General features: G+C 34.3%; 1 protein-coding gene across 1 annotated transcript; it reads left to right on the forward strand.

Moving 5' to 3' along the window:
• Nucleotides 1–1,294: 1,294 nt before the first annotated feature.
• On the forward strand, nt 1,295–22,820 carry LOC112755099 (DNA replication ATP-dependent helicase/nuclease JHS1). Its single transcript, XM_025803001.3, has 34 exons — nt 1,295–2,024; nt 2,428–2,595; nt 2,668–2,892; nt 3,073–3,141; nt 3,731–3,940; nt 4,037–4,096; nt 4,176–4,237; nt 5,496–5,628; nt 6,333–6,443; nt 6,588–6,684; nt 6,848–6,930; nt 7,628–7,693; nt 8,068–8,223; nt 8,353–8,408; nt 8,508–8,565; nt 8,647–8,757; nt 8,844–8,900; nt 9,367–9,501; nt 9,625–9,861; nt 11,123–11,197; nt 11,398–11,513; nt 11,612–11,684; nt 11,889–11,993; nt 12,099–12,266; nt 12,788–12,857; nt 12,938–13,089; nt 18,114–18,191; nt 18,273–18,365; nt 18,462–18,599; nt 19,086–19,125; nt 19,205–19,278; nt 19,449–19,586; nt 19,723–19,842; nt 22,424–22,820. The coding sequence occupies exons 1-34, from the start codon at nt 1,566–1,568 to the stop codon at nt 22,580–22,582; spliced, it is 4,152 nt and encodes a 1,383-aa protein (XP_025658786.1). The 5' UTR covers nt 1,295–1,565; the 3' UTR covers nt 22,583–22,820.
• The last annotated feature ends 1,328 nt before the right edge of the window (nt 22,821–24,148 follow it).

Below are 24,148 nucleotides of genomic sequence, written 5' to 3' on the forward strand. Positions count from 1 at the left end.
CTCTAATTTTTTGCAGATTTGTGATACAATGAAGACTAATGGAGCTCATCCTGATGTTTATCGGTTGCTGCTCTTTCTGTTTGCTGTACGAGACTGAGCCAAGTAATGGCTTGATACACAACCCAAGGAGAGCCTAAATATATAGGATAATATGGTCAGCAGGTTCTTGACCAAATTCTTTCCACCTCAGAGGTTGATCAAGTTAAAAACTGATGTTCATACCTTTAGACAACAAAAGGGTGAATCTCTCTATGAAGCTTGGGAGATGTACAAGGTTATGCTCAGAAAATGTCTTTTCGACATGTTTTCGGACTTGGTACAATTGTAGATCTTTTATAATGTGATTACTCAGGTCGCCAGAATTTCTTTGGATAATTTTGCAGGAGGATCTCTTCATATGAAGAAAACTATTGAAGAGATAATATACTAATTGCTCATGAATTCATGCATTTTCTAAAGAACAAAAATTATGATAGCTATGATTTAGCTTTGAAGATAGATTTGTAAGACTTACGATATAGTTGAATGATTTTTTGTTTGAGCAATGATGAGAAAAATGGAATTTTGCAATAGATGGATGGCTTGGATCAAGGAGGGTATGATTACAGTTTGGTACTCTATTACTGTAAATGGTCAATCTCATAATTTTTTTATTTTTTATTCCGCTTGTAGTCATTGTTGGCAAGCTTTCCTTTTTTTCTGTGGGTAAAATTTTTTTATTATGAAAAAGTCTAGAGAACTAACTACAATCTGAGCAAACTCAAACTAATCTTTTGTATTTTTAGTTTGAAAATTCAAAAAATTAGGATAGTGGAAAGTTATTTTTTCTTTTTTGTAAAAGATCTCATATTTTTCAACTAGTTAACTCTAGTTGACTATTCTCTTAGTTAGTTGTTAACGGAACCGATCTATTATTACCCTTATGCTTGTTAGGACCACTCATTTTATTATTCAATAAAATATATATCTTAGAGAAAAAATAATGAAGCAACACAAGATTGAAAGAGATGAAAACCAGATTCGGAGATTCTGCATTTTATTTGAAAGAGATTTTTAAAAAATTGAAAAATTATTGAGATGACGAAGAAGAACAAAGAATCTAAAAACGATTTTGATAAAATCTGATAGATCGAAGTGCATGACTTTTTGCAAATAATAGTATAGACGATTTTTGTTGATTTTGGTTTTAGACCAATAAATTATTGGATCAATTTAGCTGCACTTAACTCCTAAAAAAGGTCTATTAATTTAGAATCAATAAATAATTAAATAAATAAAAAACACCACAAAAACCATTCCCGCCCTGTGGTACCCAGATGGTATACTCCCGCCTAGTCGCTTAACTCAAGACTCAGATTTTTTTCCACACCCTACCAACCGAAAAATCTCCTCCATTTCCTTGTATCATTCAATCACAACCCACACACTCCTTATATCAGAACCCAATTGCTTCTGTTGGGAGCAATGTCTTCCGTTGCTTAATTCTGCAGAACCCGCAACTGGAACAAAGGAAGTACCCTTAATATCGACGCAGCCAGAAGCTATTAACAAAAGGATTTCGGAAAATGCCTCCAAAGAAGAAGAAGAACAACACTTCTTCTTCTTCTTCTGCGTCCAAGAAGCATAACCCTCAACCTTCCAAGTTCGGCATCCAGCACTTCTTCGATCGCCACACACAGAACAACGCTCTCCTCGCCTCCCAAAAGCTCCAAACTAACAATGCTTCCGATTCCGCCGCTAAACCAGTTTCTGATCCTCTCCCTGCCCGAACCAGAGACCCGATTTTCAGCACCGTTGTGCAGGTGACTCCCCAACCGTCGCCGCAAAAACCTAGCGACGACAAGGGTAATACCAATTATATTAGTAATAATGATAATAGAAGTAACAATGGACCGTCCCAGAATACTCCTACTGAGAATTCGGTGGTGCCGGTTGATAATGTGATGGAAGATATTGTGTCTGAGGTGTCCCCAGATATTTCTAAAGCTATGCCGCTTAAGCGCTTCAAATTCTCACCTGGAATGGTAATTGCATTTACTCTTTGGTTTCATTAAATTACTCTTTCAACGTTTAAATTGGTTCATTTTTGATGCCAAAGATCAAAAGTCATGAGCTGTATATCACTATCAATTCGGATGAGTATTCGCTAGTCAATGCTCAAACTTGAGCGTTTTAGGAGTTTTCTAGCACAAGTTACATTGGTTTATTTTTCCCCGGCCTGTGCTTTCGTAAAATCATTAAGTGCGTTCTCTTGACCAAGTTTAGTGTGTGTTTTGGTTGCCGGCAATTCCAAATATTAGTATCTTTGTATTTTGCAACTGGCTGTTGTGTTCAAGTGCAGTAGTTGATTATGGTTCTTTATGCATCATGTTATGTTTGTTCTTCGTGTCTTAATGTTGAAATTTCCGCAATATGTTGTGAGGATAGTTTATAAAGCAGACTCAAGATTATGGGGTTGATGAGGTCACATGGAAGATATCTCCAGTGAACGAAAGACTCCAAGCTGTTTCTAAACATGTGCCGAATGTTATTAAAGCGTTGGCCGACTCTTCAAGACTCAACTTATTGCCATTTCGTAGCTGCTCAGAAGATAAGGCATGTTTATGAGAAGCATTTTCTTTTAATTAAATACCAAGTGAGGTTGTATCATAACAATGAAGTTTGCAGACTTTTCGGGATAAAGATGACAAGGTTGACGAATTGCTTACTTCACCAACTCCCAAGGCTTCTGCAAAAGCTCTACCTTCAATGAGTAAATTAGGCTTGAAAAGGATAAACCCAGAACAAAGTGTGGATTTTGACACCAATCCAACTACTCTGAGCTACACTGGAGTATCTAGCAGACAGAGTCCCTTCAGGACTCCACCCTCTTTGTCTCATTGTCCCGATAAGGTGATTTACTTTCTTTGTCTATTGGTTCTTAGGACCTGATAAATCTTCCATGAGGTTTCCACTATTTGTCTTGTAGGAAAAAAAAGGTCCTCTTCAATGTTTATTTTTATTGGTTGAGTTGATTTTTACTCATATCTAAATGATAAGTTTGACTACCTTTCTTTCATATTGCTTCTGTAGGTGCATCCTATTAATGACATTCAATGCACTGGACCATCTGATCAACTTTATCTCAGACAGCACAAAAAGGTATGGTCCTCTGTTTGATCTTTGTGATAGATATTCTTTCAGATCTAGCTTAACTATTGATTGTTCCATAACTAACTTGCAATTTACTACACCTTTAAAGAACAAGGACCTTTGCAAATTATGAAAATTGTGTGTGTATGTGTGTATAAAATAGATATTAGAAACAGTTGGATGGGGAAGGACCAGAAACTGAATAAACTTTGAATTTATAAATTATTTAACATAAGTGAAACTTAAGTTAAAGGATGCCATCTCAAATGTGACACATCCAAACCATATCTGGAGGGTAAAAATTTGAATCTGAAACAATGGAGCATGACTGTCATAAACATCTGGAATCAATTACTTTGTTTTCTTTGTGTTTATGTGCGTAGGTTTTAACTTGTCATGTGTTAATCAATTTTTCTGTGTCTCTACTCTCCAGTTCCACAGAAAAATTACTATGTATATAATCAATGAATAAAAGGCAGTTTAACTCATAACCATAGCGAAACCATTTTTCTTATTTGATAAAGTTGCTTGTGAGTTACCATGATAAGAGGATTATCAGAGGAAGACACGTATATTGATATGAAATTTTTTTCTCTAGACTTTGCTTGAACTGTTAGATCAAGTTGAAGATGCCATTGCTGTTGATGACGCTACTGTTTGTAACAAGGGAACTGATTCTTTAAAATGTTGTGACGGCATTGCTGATGAGCTCCCTGTTAGAGCCAACCATGCTGAAGAAAGAACAAGATCACATAGTTCTAAAGAGGATATGGTTGCTGTCTCTAGTTCTAGCTATCTGGTTTTGCAGGTATGCTCATGGCATTGTATTCTGTTTTTTAACTAATTTTCTGGTTGAAACATCATGAATTATCATGGGCTTCCTTATATTTACTTTCTATTTTAGGTGTCTGAAAATTCTAGGTCTGCTGATTCATCTGCTGCTGATGCTCGATCCCCATACAAGGTGTAGTAAGGCTTATTTGGCAACTACTTATGGATTCTAAGCATCAGACTAATGTTTTAGTTGATCCACTGCTTTCCAGGTGCTTCGCTTACTAAATGAGCAAACTGGAGAGGAGCGGGCTGTAAACTTGAGGGATGAGTGGTAAGCTAATGTGCTTTAGTGTACTTGAACTTATATCATTGTGTTAAGCTAATGTGCTTTAGTGTACTTGAACTTATATCATTGACTATGTCTCATATTTTTGGCATTTCAACCTTTTAGTATTTGGAATATTATTGTACTGTTGAAAGAGAAGCTGTCGGGTAATTATAGTTTAGTTATTTGTTGGAGTTATTGAGTATAAGTGTTATACATATAGATGCTTAATTCATGCATGGTGCTAGAAATTTATGTGACTCCAATTGTTTGATTTACTACTAAAAGAAAATAAATTACTACTTAACCTTGTCAAATCTTATGCCTTTTTAGTTATTTTACTTGATATACTTGATGGAGTTCTGTTGAAAAATTTTGGAGTTAATATATATTGAAAATTGGATAAGTATCTATTTGGTCCTTGTTTTTTCACCTGATAATTAATTTGGTACTTGTGTTTTAAATTTAGATGTGCTTAGTTTGGTCCCTGAGTTTCATAACTATGAATCAAGTTAGCTATTTCATCGGCTCATCGCCAATCTAATTAACAGGGTATTTAGCACCAAAGGAGTGAGACTCAATTTGGCTTTTCAATGGACTAAATTGAGCCATCTACCTCTATAAAGTTAGCTCATTGAATGGCCAAGTTAAGTCCCTTAAGAAACTAAATTCAGTTCGACACCTTCATCGTCATGTGATTTAGCTGTTAAACTGCCACCGTGGCAACAATTGCACACATAAGCCTTCTGGTGTCTAGATTGGTGATAGAAGGATCAACTTGATTCACTGTTATAAAACTCAGGGACTAAATTGATTACAGGCAAAATCTCAGAGACCAAATTGGGCCTTGTCTCACTGAAAATTGTATTCATCTCATGGTTTTATTTCTTTGTTTATGGTGTTATTCCTATATAATGTATCCTCCGCAATCCCTACCCTATTTTTTGGAACTATTGTTAAACTATACACCCTACCTGCCCCTGTACCGTACAACTCATGCTCATATTCGTGCAATTTACAGTGCCATTAAGTTAAATTGCTGCTAGGCACTATGGAACTCCATTCCTCAATAACTAGGTTTTCTCTATATATCTTTTGTTTATCTATTTTTTCAGTTATTTACTCCGGTTATAGTTAAACACATAGCTGAGTTCTTCGATGAGAATAGTCACAAGTTTTAGTTCTTCGTTTTACATTTGTTCTTCCTGCCAGTCATTCTTCATCAAACTATTATATTTCTAATTTTCTTTCTCCATGATCTCAGGTTTTTCAGTGTAATTGCACCTGGAGATACTGTAAACATAATCGGTCAATTTGATGAAGGAGGAAGTTGTGATATAGGCCATGAAAATAATTTCTTGATTGTGCACCCAGACATTCTGCTGTCTGGAACAAGGGTAGTTATCTTTTGATTTTCTCCTAAATTTACTATATCATATTATTGTTTAGTCAAAATTTAGCAGCTCTCATGTTAAGCAGCTCTCATGTTACAAGATTTTCCTTCATATAAGAAATTATTGATCCTTATATTCTGGGTCTACAGTGAATTATGGTGGATTTATATGATAAATTGATAATCACTAGTCGGTGATGTGGTTATCGTAAACTTCATGACTTTGTTTAGTTTGCTAGTCATTGGTTAATTTAGTTCTTAGTAAGAAATGTAATAGTCTACAAGGTTCGTTTGTTTATACTTTTCCAAACTTAGGAGCAGGGTTTGTTGTTAACTTAACCTGGTGATTCTGGGTTCATCTCCAATTTTAAAGAGAGTAAAGGATGTCCGGTTGTCTTGTTGTTCACGTTATAGTCTCTCTTTCCTAATCTAATAATAATAATAATAATAATAATAATAATAATAATTTTTCTATACAAATTCTTTGAAGTTGTTTGTTGAAGCAGATATCTCCATTGCACTTCATTTAATCTTACAAAATTCTATCAATTTATTTTCATGTTCAATTTGTTTGGTGTATTTATTTATTTATTTTATCCTATGGTGTATTTAAAGCCCTTTCAGCTTTAATTATCTGAGGTGAATGCCCCTATATTCAGAGAAATATTTGTGTGCTTGCTCATATTTGTGTTTATTGCTAACTTCCAGGTTGCTGGCAGTTTTGGTTGCCTTAGGAGAACTGTCTTAGATGAGAGGCTAAAATGCAACGAGTACTCTACTGCAGCATTGACTGGAACCTTGCTTCACCAAATTTTTCAGGTCTCTAAAATTCATGTTGTATCATTTTTATCCATCTATTTTCTCATCCTAATGATTAAGTTATAAAGATTCTGGTTCTTTTTTTTTTTCTTCTTCACATTTAAATTTCTTCTTTGGGTAATGCTTTTTGGTTCATTGGTGTAGGCTGGGCTCACAGAAGACAATCCATCCATTGACTTCTTGGAAGGTTACACAGAAGTGGTATTACTTAGGAACATTGAGAGTCTGTATGCTTGTGGAGGTGTGGATTTGTAGTATTGTGTCTATATATGTATCATGTATTACATTATGCACCTCAAGTGTGGAATTTATCAGGAGGAAATTTTATTTGATGTAATTGTTGAGATTTTGCCACTCGAATACTTCGTGGGGAGTATTAATTTCTCTGCATGTGAACATTGCAGTAAATGAAAGTGATGTTCGGAAAACCTTGATTGATGCTGTCCCGAGAATATTGAGTTGGATTTTACGGTTCACAAATAAGGAGGTATGTCAAAAGAGTGAGTGCTTTCTTTTGAAACTTTCTGCTGCCAAATGTTTCTGACTTAGTATGCCTATGATCAATGTAAGAGAGTGGTTATGCTATGGTGGTCAAAGGAGGTAGAAGCTAGAAAAGAAGTTTTAGGATATTTTGAAAGTGGATTCCCTAAGATGTATTTGGAAGTAAAGTTCATATTGAAGATCCCATTTCATTTTGTATTATTAGATGGATAACAATTAATTACTTGTCGTAAAATTTGTAGCTGTGAATGTAATTGGTTGGATATTATGGCAGAGTATTGAAAGAATATCTGCAAGTATATTAGCAGAATATTTGCTCATTCAAATCTGCAAATTCTAAGGGGTTGTGCATATTTCATTATATAATCAAATTCTGTGTGATTGTGCAGATGTAATTATGTAATTATATCCTACATTAGCTTATCCCGGCTGTAGGTTAGCATCTGAAATTACTGTGTTTACTCTCCCTATGTAGTATATATATCAGAATTCTCCAGCAGGAGAACACAGCTTTACCTACAAATTTTCAAAGTTCTAACCATGTGTAACTCTTCTTTTTCTGCAATAATTCTTTTTATATATTAATTATCTATTTATTTATTTTCTTAGTAAAGTGTTTAATTTCTTTTACTCTCTTTGTTTTTTGGTTAAATGTTGTGACTGATGACATGGAGTTTTGGCAGGAAAATGAAGATCCTAATGTTTGTTTTGGATTTCACAATAGGCCTAACAAAGTTGCCATATCTGAGGCAAGCTCTAATCTAACCGATTTGTTTATTGTGTATTATTATGCAGGCATAGATATGCATGCTGTAGTGGAAGGACCTTGCTAAGTCTCTTGAAGTTCTTATTTTACCATAAATATGCATCTGCTTGTTCAGTTTGTTTATTGTGGAGATTGCCTTATTGTACTATTTTATCTTGTCTATTTGATACACTTTTATCTTGTTGAAATAAAATGTGTGAAAGATGATGTTATTTGACTGAGCATTCTCTTAATCTAAGCATGAACATCAACAGTGTAATGTATTGCATATCAATGATATGCTCATAACTGCCTATTAATTGATATTGCTCATTTCTGGATTCTGAATATTATTTGTAACATATAAGTATAATGTAGGTAATTGATATTGAAGAGATGGCATGGGCTCCTAAATATGGTTTGAAAGGGATGATTGATGCTTCAGTCAGAGTCACAGTACAATCAGTAAAAGATGAACTTGAGGAGAAGATTATGCCAGTAGAGTTCAAAACCGGGAAATCACCAGCTGGCCAGGCACGACTGTTATTAATTTATAATCAACCACAAAACAAAAAACATCAATAGACATGCTTAAGACACTAGTAACATTACAGTAGATTAATGATATTTTTTATTTACAACTCCTGCATATTGTACCTGCAGTCATCAGCAGAACACAATGCTCAAGTAATCTTATACACTCTTCTGATGTCTGAAAGGTGCAAATGATTCATCACTAACAGCATATATGATGAAGAAGTTTTCGGGAAGACGTTTTACTTTTTGTTTTATTTACGTCGTTCTGATCATGTTATTAGGTATCAAAACACCATTGATTCTGGTCTTCTATATTATCTTCAATCAGATCAGACACAGGTAAGACTATATTGGATTTACATACTACATTATCTGCGTCTGTTAAGAAAGCTAACATTGTTTTAACTGTTATGTACAAAGGGTATTGTGGCTCAAAGATCTGACTTAGTTGGCCTAATAATGCGACGGAACGAGCTAGCAAGTGATATTCTTAAGGCATTAACCTCGCAACAACTTCCACCAATGTTAAAGGTACGGCTTTTCCATTTTGTTATATAACGTCATAGCGTGCTAAACAACTCAGGATTCTGATTTCACACTTTATGCTTGAATTGTAGAGTCCTGGCATTTGCAAAGGTTGTCGCCATCTTAATGTTTGTAGCATTTATCACAAGGTACTTCTTTTACCCATGGAGAATAGCCATTTGGTTAATAATAAGTACTTTTGATGCGGATTCTATTACGGCTGTATCTCCTGATTCTTTTTAATTTTCATGATCGACTTAACATGTTCAAAACATAGACGACTAAAAAAAGATTCATTCTTAAATTTATATATATAAATGTTCATTTGGGAATTGCATTTGTAATTCTAAAGATAGTGACATTTTATCCATTAAGTAATGTCTATAGCTCCTCAATTCCAAATCATGATTACCAAACTTAATACCCTTGTCTAATCTAGTAATATCATTTAGCACAGACGTGCATTGTTCACGTGTTTTTGGACACCATGTTAGATAATGTAAGAGAACTACAAATGGAACATGTCACAGTTATTGCACAATGTGTAAGAATTTATTGGTAATACGTTTATTCATTTTTTTTAATTGTTTTATTTGTGGTACTTTACTGCTTTAGTTACATGGTGGAAGCACAAAAAGCAGTGGATTGGAAGATGTATTTGATTCTCTTACTGACCACCTTACATCTTCCCATTCCAAGTTCCTCTGCCATTGGGATCGGCTGATTGACTTGGAAGCTAAGGAGACTGAGGTACAATCTAAATCTGTTTTATAGGCTTTACAATCTGAGATTTAGACTTGATCAAATTTGACATGGTTTAAAGTGTCTTATCTCACTGAATTCCTCTATTTCTCTCTTCATTCATTGCTTCAGCTTTTAAGGAAAGAGATGTGGCGATCACATAGTTTAAAAGCTCCAAACTGTGGTAGCCTTTCTTCTATTGTTCTCGATGCTTCATATGGAATTCCTCATCAGAAATCTGTCAAAGATAATCGCTTTGTTTATCGTTTTGTAAGACAAGATAATTGTCCCTCTGGAGTTTCTGACGGTGATCATTGTAGTACCTATTCAACAAATTTAGATCTTACACTTGGAAGTGGAGACTATGTGGTACGGATAATCTCCTTTTTATTGTTTAAAACAAGTGAATTTAGTTATATGATAACCTTGTATTTGACAAAATCAACATAGTTGTCGAATGCAAGGTGGGGTGACCACATTCAAAATTGCTATAGAAGCATGGTTAATAGAGCAAGTTAAGAACAGCTCAGTAGATCTAAGTTACAAGAGTAGATCTAGGCTTAGTGTAACTGCCTCTGCGAGATATGACACAGACAGACCTATAACTAACTTCCAAGTATATTTCCTGAATTACCCTCACAAGCGACTCTCAGATTTTACATAAGCTGAAAGTGATTCTGTTATGAGTCATTTAATCATAATCACATTTTCATAGAAACCTCTCTCTCTCTCTCTCTCTCTCTCTCTCTCTCTCTCCATTAGTATATGTGCATCACATGAAAGTTAATGATAGAAGGTAGTTTAGGCAAGTTAGAATTCTGTTAGAAAGGAGTTAGTTAGAGTAGGAATTAATAGAATTAGTAAGCAGGCTACACACTTGTATAAATATGAAAACCTCTATCCGCCACAATGATAAGAGTGTGCAATTCACAATGATCAATGAATAAGTAACAACCTCTCCCTCCATCATTCTCTTCTCTCTTTCCCTCTCTGTCCCCTTTCACCATTCTTCTTCAGATTCAGGTTTTTTTACACACTTTTTTTTTCCTGTTTGTTTTCTGTTAATGAATTGGGAGGGACTGCGATAGTGAAGAACATATATATAATAGTTCTTGACTTCTTGGTGACAGTAGAGCTTTCTGCTACGGCCCTTCTCTTGCATCAATATACATATGAAAAAATAAAAATCAAGCTCTTTGAAATTTTCTTTAGTTCTGAATTTTCAGAAACGCTGCCTACAGCTTGATATGTATAAGTTTATGTTGCTAAAGATGTGTTATGCTGACATCTTTGTTGCTTGTGTGTTGTAAAATTTTGCCAAATTGAATAATTTAAATTCAGAATCAATAACTCCACATGTTGCTTGAATTTCTGATTGCATGTTCTTTGTCACCGAGTTATTTCATTTTCATGAAGATTAGCACTGTTTCCTTTAATGGAATTTTAACTGACGGAGGTCATAATGAAGGTGGATTATTGTTTTCTAGCCAGGAAGGGACATTTTTAATATTGCTTTAAATAAAGGGTTGTGTTGTGCAATTTTATTGCTTATTCTCTCTCTCTCTCTCTCTCTCTCTCTCTCTCTCTCTCTCTCTCTCTCTCTATCTAATTTACCTCTTCTTCATTTTAGATATTGAGTAATGACTCTAGTGGGCAAACTATTGCAAAAGGGGTGATCTCTGATATTAGCCAGATTCATGTATCTGTAAGTGATAGTATTTTAATAACTTGTAATAATTGCTCCTCTTTTATTATATGTTGGCCACTTTTGACAAAATATTAGTATTACACTTGATCAGTCTGTCTTTGCAACAAATATTAGCTGAAGACAAGGTAGCATAATCCTTGATTAAACTGTCTTGTACAATGATATGACTAATTACATCTACTTCTTAAAATTTGTAGGTTTCCTTTTCAAAACGCTTACGAATTCCTGGAAGATGTTCCACTACACATGATCTCCTTCAACAGGTTTGGAGAATTGACAAGGATGAATTTGTGACTTCGTTTGCATCTATGAGGTGCTTGTCTGACCACTGATTTTTTTTCGAACTTTAATTTGTATGTTGTTTGCTGGTGTTCAAAGTTGTATGATTGCTTTCTAGCATTTTCCCTGAAGGTTTAATCTTGCACAACTTTTTCTACAAAATGATCGGAGTACTCATCTGCGGAGGATGATTGTTGATCTTGAGGTTAATCATTTACTGCTTCTACATGAATCACTCCCCCCCCCCCCCCCCCCCCCCCCGGCCCTCCCAAGCGCACAAAACAACAACGCGTGCACACACTCCCACCATAAAAGTTACTTTTAATGCTAATGACTTACTTCTTTTCTCTGTCCTGATGGCAATGCTGATTACTTCTTTTCTCTGTCCTTATGGCAATGCTGAATATAGGCTCCTAGGTTTGACTGTGAATCTATAGTCAGTCAGGATCCAGCAATATCATATGTTCGGTCGAAGAAATCTTTGAATGATGATCAATGTAAAGCAATTCTCAAGGTTTGCAATGAAGCTCAAATTTGTTCAATTTTTCCTATGTAGCTGCTTATTTTATGTCAAGTTGAATAATCTTTCTTGTGGCTCTCCTTTATTTCTTGTTGTCAGATACTTGCAGCAAAAGATTATGCGCTTATATTAGGAATGCCTGGAACAGGAAAGACTTCTACTTTGGTTCATGCTGTGAAAGCCTTGCTGGAAAGGGATTCTTCCATTTTGCTGACAGCCTATACAAACTCCGCAGTTGATAATTTACTCATGAAATTAAAAGCACAGGTATTTTATAAAAGAAGACCTAATATTGCACATGCAAAGAGCCATAAACGATACAATTGTTTGCAAAATATGAAAGTAGGTTAAAATTGAACAACAGATTTAGTCGTTTGACATTTTGGTCTAAAATATACTTAACAGCCTAAACTGCTTCAAAAGGAACATGGCATAACCTAAATGCAGCCAATGACTCCCTTCTTTATTTTTAGCTTTTAGTCTCAGTGGTTGTTGTTTACTTTGTATGCTTTATGAAGCGCACAACAGACATCTCCAAGAGTAAAGAATATAGAAGCATTTTTCTTCTCCATTCTGTATCATGATAGCTTCCACCATGCATCCTCCTTTTAATTTCATTTCATCTGTTCTCTCATTGTTCTGCTAAAGTTGGGTGAGAGCTCATGGTATTGCTAGCTCAATCTTTAAGAATAATTGATGCATGCCTCTCCATTATTGAATTGTCTATAATATACAACATTTCCTCGAAGCGTTAACTTTATAGCGCCGTTTTATACAAATGGATTTAGGACATTGATTTTGTTCGGATTGGAAGACCAGAAGCAGTGCATGAGGTGGTCAGAGGACACTGCCTTTCAGGTTTGCCAATATATTCCTAGTGCTTCTCATTTCAATTTATCATTCTGTATAACATCTTATGAAATAAGTTTCCATCTCAGCAACAAGTATACAAAATGTTGAAGATATCAAAATAAGGTTAGGTCAAGTCAGAGTTGTTGCAGTTACTTGTCTTGGCATTTCCAGTCCCTTGCTTGCCAACATGAGATTCGATGTATGCATTATGGATGAAGCTGGACAGACAACCCTACCTGTATGTTTTTTAACTCTTTCATCATGATTCTCATTATTGACATATATGCAGTTATATGAATGTATGATTGAAATATAAAAGATGCTGTAGAACCTTGTAGTTGTCACATGTTGCATGTAGTTTTCAAGGATTTTTTGTTTTTTGTTTCCTTAAGAATTTTTCTGAGAAAGCTAACTGATAAAGCATAACTAATTGAGTCATGCAACTAGGGATATCAACGTTGTAACATATCTAGCAGAGAAACCTCAAAGGAGAAGATGAGTAAAATACTAGAGAAGCAAAATTCATAAGCCTGTCCCAGCTGTTGTCTGAAAACAAATAACTTCTTTTGATATCTTATAGTCCTAGGCTTCAAGGTGCTTTCTGCTTGTATTTGATAGTTGTTGTTCCTTTGGCCCTGTATCTGGTAGTCCGCATTTAGTCCTGACTGCTTAAGCTTGGACTATGTCTTAGTCTCAAAACTAGTAAGTCATTTAGGGATACATGCCTGATCCATACGAAGCTTCAATTCTGTATTAAATCAATATTAATTTCTCAATCTCACCAGGGTCTGCTTCTTTGACCCCCGCCCCCCAATATAGAAGGTTTGGCATCCCAAGAAAGACAAAGCTCCTGATGTGGAGCTGTGAGCTGTGGTCATCCACATCAGCAGCCCAGTCTGCACCACAAAAACCTTGAAGTCCCAAAGATTGAACAGGCCAAACTAGGTGAAGACCATGACTTGAAGTGTTTGAATATTATGTATATTCAAATGTACAGGAAATCATCCTCTTTATAGAGGAATTACAGAAATAGAAATAAGAAAATGAAAAAAATACTAGCCTAAAATAAGGAAAGATTTCTAATCATAAAATTCCTAAAATTAAGCTAAACTAAAAATAGAAAGGATATTATAATTAATTCTATTTATAGAAAAGATTCATGAAAGAAATTAGGAATCTGATTTTGATTTGATCTAAGTCAACACTCCCCCTCAGGCTGGCTTGAAGATATCCTTCATTGACAGCTTGCTTATTATGCTATCAAAGGTCTTCTTGGGTAATCCTTTAGTTAGAACATCTGCTAATTGTTCCGTGGTCTGGTCGGAACATATGGGATACAAATCTGTCCTCTTTCAATCTTTTCCTTTATAAAATGCTTGTCAACTTCAACATGTTTAGTTCTGTCATGTAGAATTGGATTATGGGCAATAGAAATTGCAGATTTGTTGTCACAATACAACCTTATTGATGGATAAATGAGAACCTTTAGTTCTTGTAGGATTTTCTCTACCCATAGTACTTCACATATCCCATGAGCCACTTCTCTAAACTCAGCTTCTGCACTACTTCGTGCTACAACACTGTTTTTTACTCCTCCAACTAACCAGGTTTCCTCCAACAAAGGTACAATACCCAGATGTTGACATTCTATCCATGAGATTCCCAGCCCAATCTGCATATGTATAGGCTTCTACATGAAGATGTCCATAGTTTTTCTAGAGTAACCCTTTCCCAGGCGACCCCTTCAAATATCTTAGGATTCTAAAGACAGCATCCATGTGTTCTCGGCTAGGTGAATGCATAAACTGGCTTACCATGCTCACAGCAAAGGCTATATCCGGGCATGTATGAGATAAATAGATTAGCCGCCCCACCAACCGCTGATATCTCCCTTTGTTCATTACATTTTCTGGTTCAGCTGGCTTCAATTTTAAGTTAGGCTCTATAGGTGTTTCAGCAGCTTTACAACCAAGTAATCCCGTCTCTTTTAAAAGATCTAGAATGTACTTTCGTTGGTTCATAAAAAGCCTTCTTTAGACCTTGCAAATTCAATTCCAAGAAAGTATTTTAATGAGCCAAGTTCTTTGATTTCAAAAGTTTTGACAAGCTTCTCCTTCAAGTCTTTTAGCTCCAAGATAGCACTTGTCAGAATAATGTCATTCACATATACAATTAAGATGACAGTTTTATTAGCTGCTGAATGTTTATAGAAAAGTGTATGGTCAGCTTGGCTTTGAGTATAACCAAGTCCCTTCATCACCATTCCAAGTCGTTCAAACCAAGTTCTTGGGGATTGTTTCAATCCATAGAGAAATTTCTTTAGTTTGCACACTTTATTCCTCCCTAGTTCAGCCTCAAATCCAGGTGGAAGTTTCATGAACACCTCTTCCTCTAGCTCCCCATTCAGGAAAGCATTCTTTACATCCAATTGATGTAAAGGCCAATTGTAATTCGCAGCAAGAGATAAGAGAATCCGCACAGAGCTGAGTTTAGCAACTGGAGCAACGGTCTCTCGATAGTCTACTCCATAGGTTTGCATAAATCCCCTAACTACTAACCTAGCCTTATACTTCTATGCTTCCATCAGCATTGCACTTGATGGTGAAAACCCACCTACAGCCAACCAATTTTGTATTCTGTGGCAGATCTACAATCTCCCAAGTTTCATTCTTCTTGAGTGCATGCCACTCTTCCATCACTGCTAATTTTCAGTTGGGATCATCTAGTGCTTCCTCTATGTTCCTAGGAGTACTAGATATAGAATTGGAATTTAACAGCTTTATGAGCTGCTCAACCTGTTCCTTACTCAAGGATGATTTTTCAGCTTCATGAGCAGTTGGGGTAGCACGTATTTTGGGACCAGATTTGCTGCCGATGTGCTGGTTTTTCATGAATCTTCCAGCAGGTTTCTTGGGTGTGACGAGGTTTATTGCAGTGGTCACACCAAATATTGGAGGGGTGCTTCTGATTTGATGAACTTTTAAGTGCAGCAAGTGCCACTAAGAGTGCGTTAGACTCCAAAGAAGTCTGTTCAGTCTTGCCTTTCCCCATCATCACAGCTCTACGAGTTTCCTCTCTTCTAACCTCAGCAAATACGTCTCCAATTGAGGGTAGGATTGCTCTTCCAATAATTCTGTCACGAACTTCATCTAGCTCCACATTGAGGCCTGCAAGAAATTGAAATATCCTCCCTTCTTCCACTGTTTGTTGGTGGTGTTTGGCATTAGCGGCTGAATTCCACTTGTAGTTATTGAAGTGGTCAAGGTCCTGCCACACCCACTTCAATGTGTGGAAATATTTGGTGACATTGTCACTCCCTTGTTGAATTTCTCTAGCTTTTAGAGTAAGTTCATAAATCTGGGATTTATTCCCAAGATCAGAATACATCTCCTTGACACTATTCCACCATTCTTTGGCAATGGTATAGTACATATAGTTACTACTGATATCTTCCTCCATTGAGTTCACTAGCAATGTCATCACCATGGAATTTTCGGTTTCCCACACATTATATTGTGGGTCAGTGGCGTTAGGCTGACTTCGTTCACCGGTGAGATATCTAATCTTCCCTCTTCCACGAATGTACATCTGAACTTATTGAGACCACCTAAGATATGTTGACCCATTGAGTCGAAATGTGGTGATCTGAACTGAATGGGAGTCACCACTAACTAGTATCCGTTGCTCAGATTTTAAATTTGATGGAGTAGGAGTGGTGTTCTCCTTTTGTTCATGATTGATGACTGAGGAACTGTCAGCCATAGCTATAAATATGAGGCACAATGCAGAGATCTTGCTCTGATACCAACTTGAAGTGTTTGAATATTATGTATATTCAAATGTACAGGAAATCATCATCTTTATAGAAGAATTACAGAAATAGAAATAACTAGAAAATGGAAAAAATACTAGCCTAAAATAAGGAAATATTTCTAATCATAAAATCCCTAAAATTAAGCTAAACTAAAAATGGAAAGGATACAACAACAACAACAACAAAGCCTTGTCCCACTAAGTGGGGTTGGCTACATGAATCAAACGACGCCATTGTGCTCTGTCATGTATCATGTCTACAGAGAGACCGTTTACATGTAGATCTCGTTTGACCACCTCATGGATGGTCTTCTTAGGTCTTCCTCTGTCTTTCGCCCTTTGTCCATCTTCCATCTCATCCACCCTCCTGACTGGATGTTCTATCGGTCTTCTTCTCACATGTCCAAACCACCTGAGACGCGATTCAACCATCTTTTCCACAATAGGTGCTACTCCAACTCTTTCCCTTATATCTTCATTCCTTATTTTATCCAATCGCGTATGACCACTCATCCATCTCAACATCTTCATCTCTGCCACACTCAGCTTATGTTCGTGCTCCCCTTTAGCCGCCCAACACTCCGTACCATACAGCATAGCCGGTCTTATAGCGGTGCGATAGAATTTACCTTTAAGTTTTAAAGGCACTTTTTTGTCGCATATAAAACCAGATGCACTCCGCCATTTTGACCAACCTGCTTGGATCCTATGATAATTAATTCATTTACTAAAAAGATTCATGAAAGAAATTAGGAATCTGATTTTGATTTGATCTAAGTCAACACCATGCTTCATTGTTCCTCCTAGATGATGCAAAATTTGTTTGGCAGCCTTCTAGTGTAATACAAGAGGATTAGCCATGAATTGACAAGCTTTATTCATGCTAAAGGAGATTTCTGGCGTGTAGCAATAGCATATTGTGGAGGTTCTACCACTGAGCTATAGAGTATATGATATAGTCACTCCCATGTTTGGGAATAAGGAATTTATTGGGCATAGCCTCGCACATGCACAACTTAGCTTCCCCGTGAAATTAGGTTTTGTTGAGTTACCATCTCTTGGAACACCCTCAGTTCTTCCAAGACTCCAACAAATCCATTCGTAGGTCCACATTAGTCCCTCCTAACTTAAGTAGAAAAATTCATAACAAACATCTACCCTTTGAATGTGAAGCCTCAAAAGTTCACACTCCGTTACATTTTTCTTGCTTGCCATTTTATGCTTCAAAATAAGAATGAGCTTCGCAGTTTCCAGCAACTTGCGAGAAATAAAATTACTAGAGGTCCCACATCAACTAACAGCATCACTTTCTTACCTTGGGTGTGAAAACACATGTTCAAAGTTTTGGTGACAGCCCCAAAGTTTGCCTATTGTCCTTGCATTGGCACGAGTTAAGAAAATGAACAATTATTGTGTAGGAAAATTATATTGCAAATGTTGCCGTTTCAGGTGTCCTTGGGCCCCCTAGCATTTGCCTCAGTGTTTGTACTTGTTGGGGATCATTATCAATTGCCTCCACTTGTCCAGGTAGGTGATTACTCATGTTTCTTGTGTATAACTCTTACTAGGGTAAACTCTATTAGGAAATTCATACCTGATTATTCTCAGAGCATAGAGGCCCGAGAGAATGGCATGGGGATAAGTTTGTTCTGTAGGCTCTCCGAAACACATCCAGAGGCAATTGCGGAATTACGGAGCCAGGTATGCTCAACCACACATCACATTAGATCACAAAGTTCATTTTTATTCATTTTCCATTTTCCATTTACATCACGTGCGATTTTTGAATATATGCAGTACCGGATGCGTCAAGGCATTATGGACTTGTCAAATGCCTTGATATATGGTGACAGGTTGAGGTGTGGTTCATCTGAAATAGCTAATGTAACACTTGAGTTTTCTAATTTAAACTGTGGCTTGCCTTGGCTAGAAGATGTAAGGCTTTTGATTTCCACATTTTCATTGGCTTAATTGTTTAGGATTTATCTCAACCTTGATGTTAAGTGACATTCAGATCTTGTTGGTAGAGTAAATATGTGGGCTGTGCTAGCAAACCAAAACTATGCTACACGGTTCAATTGCTCTAAAATATCTTGATGATCTTGTTTCACATTTTCATTAAATCTACTATCTTGTATATGAATAAGGTTTCAGATTTAATAAATGGTCATCTAAATGAATGAATCTGATTGGATAAGATGGTGTAGGGCACTAGTTTTGATTTAATTTCTATAGATTGTTAGTGTAAAAGACATTTTCATAGATTCCCAGTCATGCATGATGTATCATCACATCAGCAATATTAACATTTTTCATACCCACTATAGATGGTCATCCATATGAATCAATATTATCTGTTTGTAACTTTGTATTCTATTAAATTATTAAATAAAGGTCTTATGGATTTGTATACCTATGCAGGTTTTAAATCCAAGCAGGCCAGTGATTTTTATTGATACTGGTTTGTAAATATCATTTTTCTTTTTCATCCTTTATTCTAAAATTCACAGCATTGATAGATCTATATTTCTTTTCTTTAGACATGTTACCCGCTTTGGAGGTAAGAGATCAGAAGACTGTCAATAATCCAGTTGAAGCTCACATAATTGCCGAGGTATGCCATTTTCCCTATGAACAGTGAGTGCTAGATCTTGGTCATTTCGAGGTGATTCAGTGATTCTCAATACACGAGTCGAGTGGCAACATATGCAACGTGAATTCTGAAATCCTGTTTTCACTACCCATGCCACTAAATTTTTTTTTTCATTCACTTTATGATGCAAGGTTGCAACGGAATTGGTTAGAAATGGAATTGTAGGAGAGCAGATTGGTGTTATTACCCCCTATAATTCACAGGCAAACCTCATCCGGAAAGCAGCTTCCGAGACTTCCATGGAGATACATACCATTGACAAATATCAGGTAAATGAACAAATGGAATTGTCATGCATTACAAAGGTTTTACAGGGTTAAGCTTCTGATTCAATAGTTTACTACTTAAAAGCTCACTTTTGTTTTTTGATATGTATCTCCATATATTGGTCATTTGTTCGTCCAGGGTAGAGATAAGGATTGCATATTAGTCTCTTTCGTAAGATCTAGTGAAAACCCAACGAACCTTGCTGCTTCTCTTCTCGGAGACTGGCACAGGATAAATGTGGCTCTCACTCGCGCTAGGGTAAGTTCAATCTGCTCCAATGCTTATATATATCTTTCCACCTAACATTTTTCACTATACTACATAATTTGTTAAGCTTTACTTGTCGTGCTATGGTTATTGTTTAAATAAATGCATGGGTAAACTACTAAAATGACACCTAAAAATTTATATCCTGATAAAAATAATTCTAAAAAAAATAAACAGCAAATAAATTTCCAAAAATTTAAAAGTATAACAAAAATAAATAAAATTATCTTTTTTTGCAAGTAACAAACAAATTTTGTATTTGACAAACGTTTATATATTTGATCTAAATTATTGTGGGAATATTTAGTATAAGTATTTAGGAGGTACATGCAAAAAACCGAAGCAAAATCCAATTACCAAACATCTTTTCATTTTTTTTTAAATTTCTGTCCACAAAAAATATAAAAAAAAAGAAATATATAAAATTATCAAATTTTAATGATGAAAATTTTTTTTTAATTATACTTGTAAAAAATTACATCAAAAATTTATTTTTAAAATCTTTTTTGAGAATATATTTTTAATATCTGATTATTTTTATCATATTTTTTTACATCAAAATCTTATTTTTAAAATCTTTTTTGAGAATGCATTTTTAATATCTGATTATTTTTATCATATTTTTAGATCTTTAGAAGTTTTATTTGTCATTAATATCTTTTAGAATTATTTTTTTGTTAATAATATAAACTTTCAAATACCATTTTAATAGTATATATCCTGCATATGCGTTGCATAACTTTAAGCTATCATAATATTTCTTGCTCTGGCAATTTATTTCATACTGAAACTATACTTAACTAGATTTTGACCTGCACATTGCGCAAAAATAAAATGGATATATATTAATAAAATGTATAAATTAATTTAAAATTTAATAATTATATAATTAAAAATTTATATATAAATTTGACTTTAAGTAAAATTAAAAAAATATTCGATTTAAATTTATTTATTTGATTTCATATTATTATCTTTATTTTGTTCTTCTAAAAAGTCATTTTTATTTATTTATTTTTTTAGATTATATTTAAATATTATAGTATAAATATAAAACTGTTAGATGAAATACAATTTTGAATATAATGTTTCAATAGTCGAAATTAAAATTTAATTTTTTAATTTTATTTTTCATGACTCATGATAATACTATATATTTTCAATAATATTACAACTAAATAATATTAAAAAATATAAATGATTGAAAGAAAAAAGAAGTTGGATGATATAATTAATGAATATAATTAGACTAAAAATAGAAAAAAACTAAAAAGACCTTGTAAAAGGACAGGATATATAATTGAAATTAATATCTAATTTTCTAATTTTATTTTCATGACTTACGATAGTAGTTAGTACAATTTTCAACATATTACAACTAAATCATACTAAAAAAATATAAATTGTTGAAAGAAAAAAATATAATATATGAATGATATAACAAATGAATACAATTAGATAAAAAATAAATAAAAAACTAAAAAATTTAAAGGTCTAGTGATTTAAGAATTTATTATCTAATACATATGTTTAGCAAACTAAAAAAAAAAGTTGTGATCATCAACCGAATTTTTTAAATACTTGTGCACAAAATATTAGTAAGAATGGAGGGAAAAGAATAAGAGGCATGATATTATGTGAAAAGAGAAGATAAAGAAGAGGTGTGAAGTGAATGTTGATTTATATAAAAAAAAAAACATAAGAAGGAATAAATATGAAAGAAGAGGATGAATTATATTTTATTACTCAATTTATACCTATTAAAGAGAAATAATATTAACATTAAAACTATATAGTATTCTATATAAAAGTAAAGAGTAAGAGAATATAAAAAGTATAGAGTAATCTAAAGAAAAATAAATGACATAAAAGTGAGAAGAAAAATGAACAAGAATCCTAAGTTACAATTTTATGTAATAATCATAAGAAAGAGTGTGTATAAAAGAGTATGAATTATGTTTATACCTAATAAAGAGAAATAATATTAATATTGAAGGCATATAATATCCTATATAAAATAAAGAGTAAGAGAATATGAAAATTATAGAATAACTTAAAGAAAAATAAATATTATGAAAGTGAGAAGAAAAATGAAAAAGAATCCTATACTATAATAATGATGTAAGTGAGAGGAAAAATAAAAAAAATCTTATACTATAATTAAAAATAATTCAATTAAACACAAAAAATTTAAAAGTAATTTAATTAGATAAATAATAAATAAATTGTGCCAATTAACTACTTATGTTGATATAACATAATATTAAAAAATTAAAAGACTAAAAATGTATTAGAACACTTGGTTCAGCTCTGTTTTAATAAATAGATAACTAGATTCGTGTTTTGGTATGACAAACATTTCGATTGCACTCTTCGGACCTCTAATTTATCTCCTATTCTCTCAAAAGCTGTTGGTGTTGGGTATGGCATTATTGTCATTTTGCATTTTGGAGCATTTGCAATTGTGTTTCTCTAACAATTATCGAAGCCATCGTTTTCTTCGTTTACGCAAAGCATTAATTAAACGTTATTAAGATGATTATAACCAATGATTTATGTTTTGTGCTTGTAGAAAAAGTTGATCATGGTGGGGTCTCGTAGAACTCTTTCAAAGGTTCTGCTACTGAAACTTCTCATTAAGAACGTTGAGGAACAATGTGGAATTATAAGTGTTTCGAAGAAGGATATCGTTCCAAAAGGTCAGCTCCGAAAATGTTCTCAAATGGGTTGAACTAAGAACATTTCCCTCGCATTGGAGGGAAGTTTTGTGAGAATCGAATGTAAATATGCATTCATTTTGTTTTGTTTGAACAGAAAAAAAATTGGCTTATGCAATTTTGGTTCAGGATAGTTCTATAAAGTCTTCCTTATTGTAATATCTCCAAGGTTTAATATGTAAAGACCACAATTTCCTCATTAATTACTGTTATTGAGACAATAATATATAAATATAAATTCGATAAAAACATGTCACAAATATAATTTGATTTGGCTCCTAGATAACATTTCTGGTTTGGTGTAAGTATGTTCTTGATCAATGATAAATTGCTCAAACCAATATCAATGGAGAGATATCATAGAAAGTAGAAACAAAGAAGTTTTCTGTTTTACACGCATGGTTTTGAAAGTCTAATCAAATTGGCCAATTTAATCGCATTAATCAAAACTCATCACCTGACTTGTATGGTTAGACTGAAAATTCATTTGCAAAAATTGGTAAAATAAGGAATAAATTGGTAAATTGTTGAATTGATTTGGTTTTTTGTTTTATAAAAAATTGATTTAAAATTAGTTAAAAAAAATCTTTTTAGAAAATATATATTCTATATATGATATATTAATTTTATTGTATCTAGTTTTTTTTTTTTTCCCAAAGTGAAGGTAATTGTATTATTTTTAAAAGGTTTAATTACTTTGTTGGTCCCTATAGTTTTGCGAAATTTTCAATTAGGTCCCTATATTTTTTTTTAATTAGGTCCCTACCATGACCAAACAGTTAGATTTAACGGAATATTTCGTTCCTGAATTAAAGATTCTCTAACTTTTTCTTAAATCTCTAATTCTCTTTCACTCCTATTTTCTGAAATACCAAAATAACCCTCCCACACTTAGAAGAAAACTGTTCGTTCTCCCAAACTTAGAGAAAAGTCTCATTCACGTTCCTCCCCTTATTCGTTCATTGGTTGCACAGTCTGTCAACTACCGAGATCAACTCCACTGGAATATTGCTGGAGGGTTTCGCTTCTCCGGTGTCACTGCCGTCGTCGTAGGCGCTGGTGCTGCTTCTAAGAAAGACAACTCTTAACCTTGTCCGTCGTTGAAAGGTTTTTCCTTTTTTCACCTGAGAAAATTTGCCACATTGTTTATTAGAGCTTCCTTTTGTTTCTGAAAATAGTTGAAGAGAGATTTATGGTATTGTATTTTCTTGTTTTTGGTATGCAGTTATGGGTGATTCGGATTTCACTATTGAAGTCCACCATGGTGGCAAATTTGTTGACAGTGGACACTGATTAGAGTATTTAGGAGGAATGGTTGTGGAGGATTTACATTTTGACGTTGATAAATGGTCATTGCAAGAGATTGTCAGTAAGCTAAAGCAACTAGGGTATAAGGGTTTCGCCAGGGTATGGTACAAGGAACCTAGGATGGATTTGAAGTCAGGTCTTAGAGAGATGAAGTCCGATGGGGATGCGATGAGAATGGCTAGGTCACTGGTGTCAAGTTCCTGCAAACATTGCGAGGTATATGTTGTCGATGGAGCCAGAGAAGGTAACGGGATTGAAATCACTTCAAGTGA

This window comes from Arachis hypogaea, chromosome 16 (genome assembly GCF_003086295.3).
Source record: "Arachis hypogaea cultivar Tifrunner chromosome 16, arahy.Tifrunner.gnm2.J5K5, whole genome shotgun sequence".
NCBI classification, from domain to species: Eukaryota; Viridiplantae; Streptophyta; class Magnoliopsida; order Fabales; family Fabaceae; genus Arachis; species Arachis hypogaea.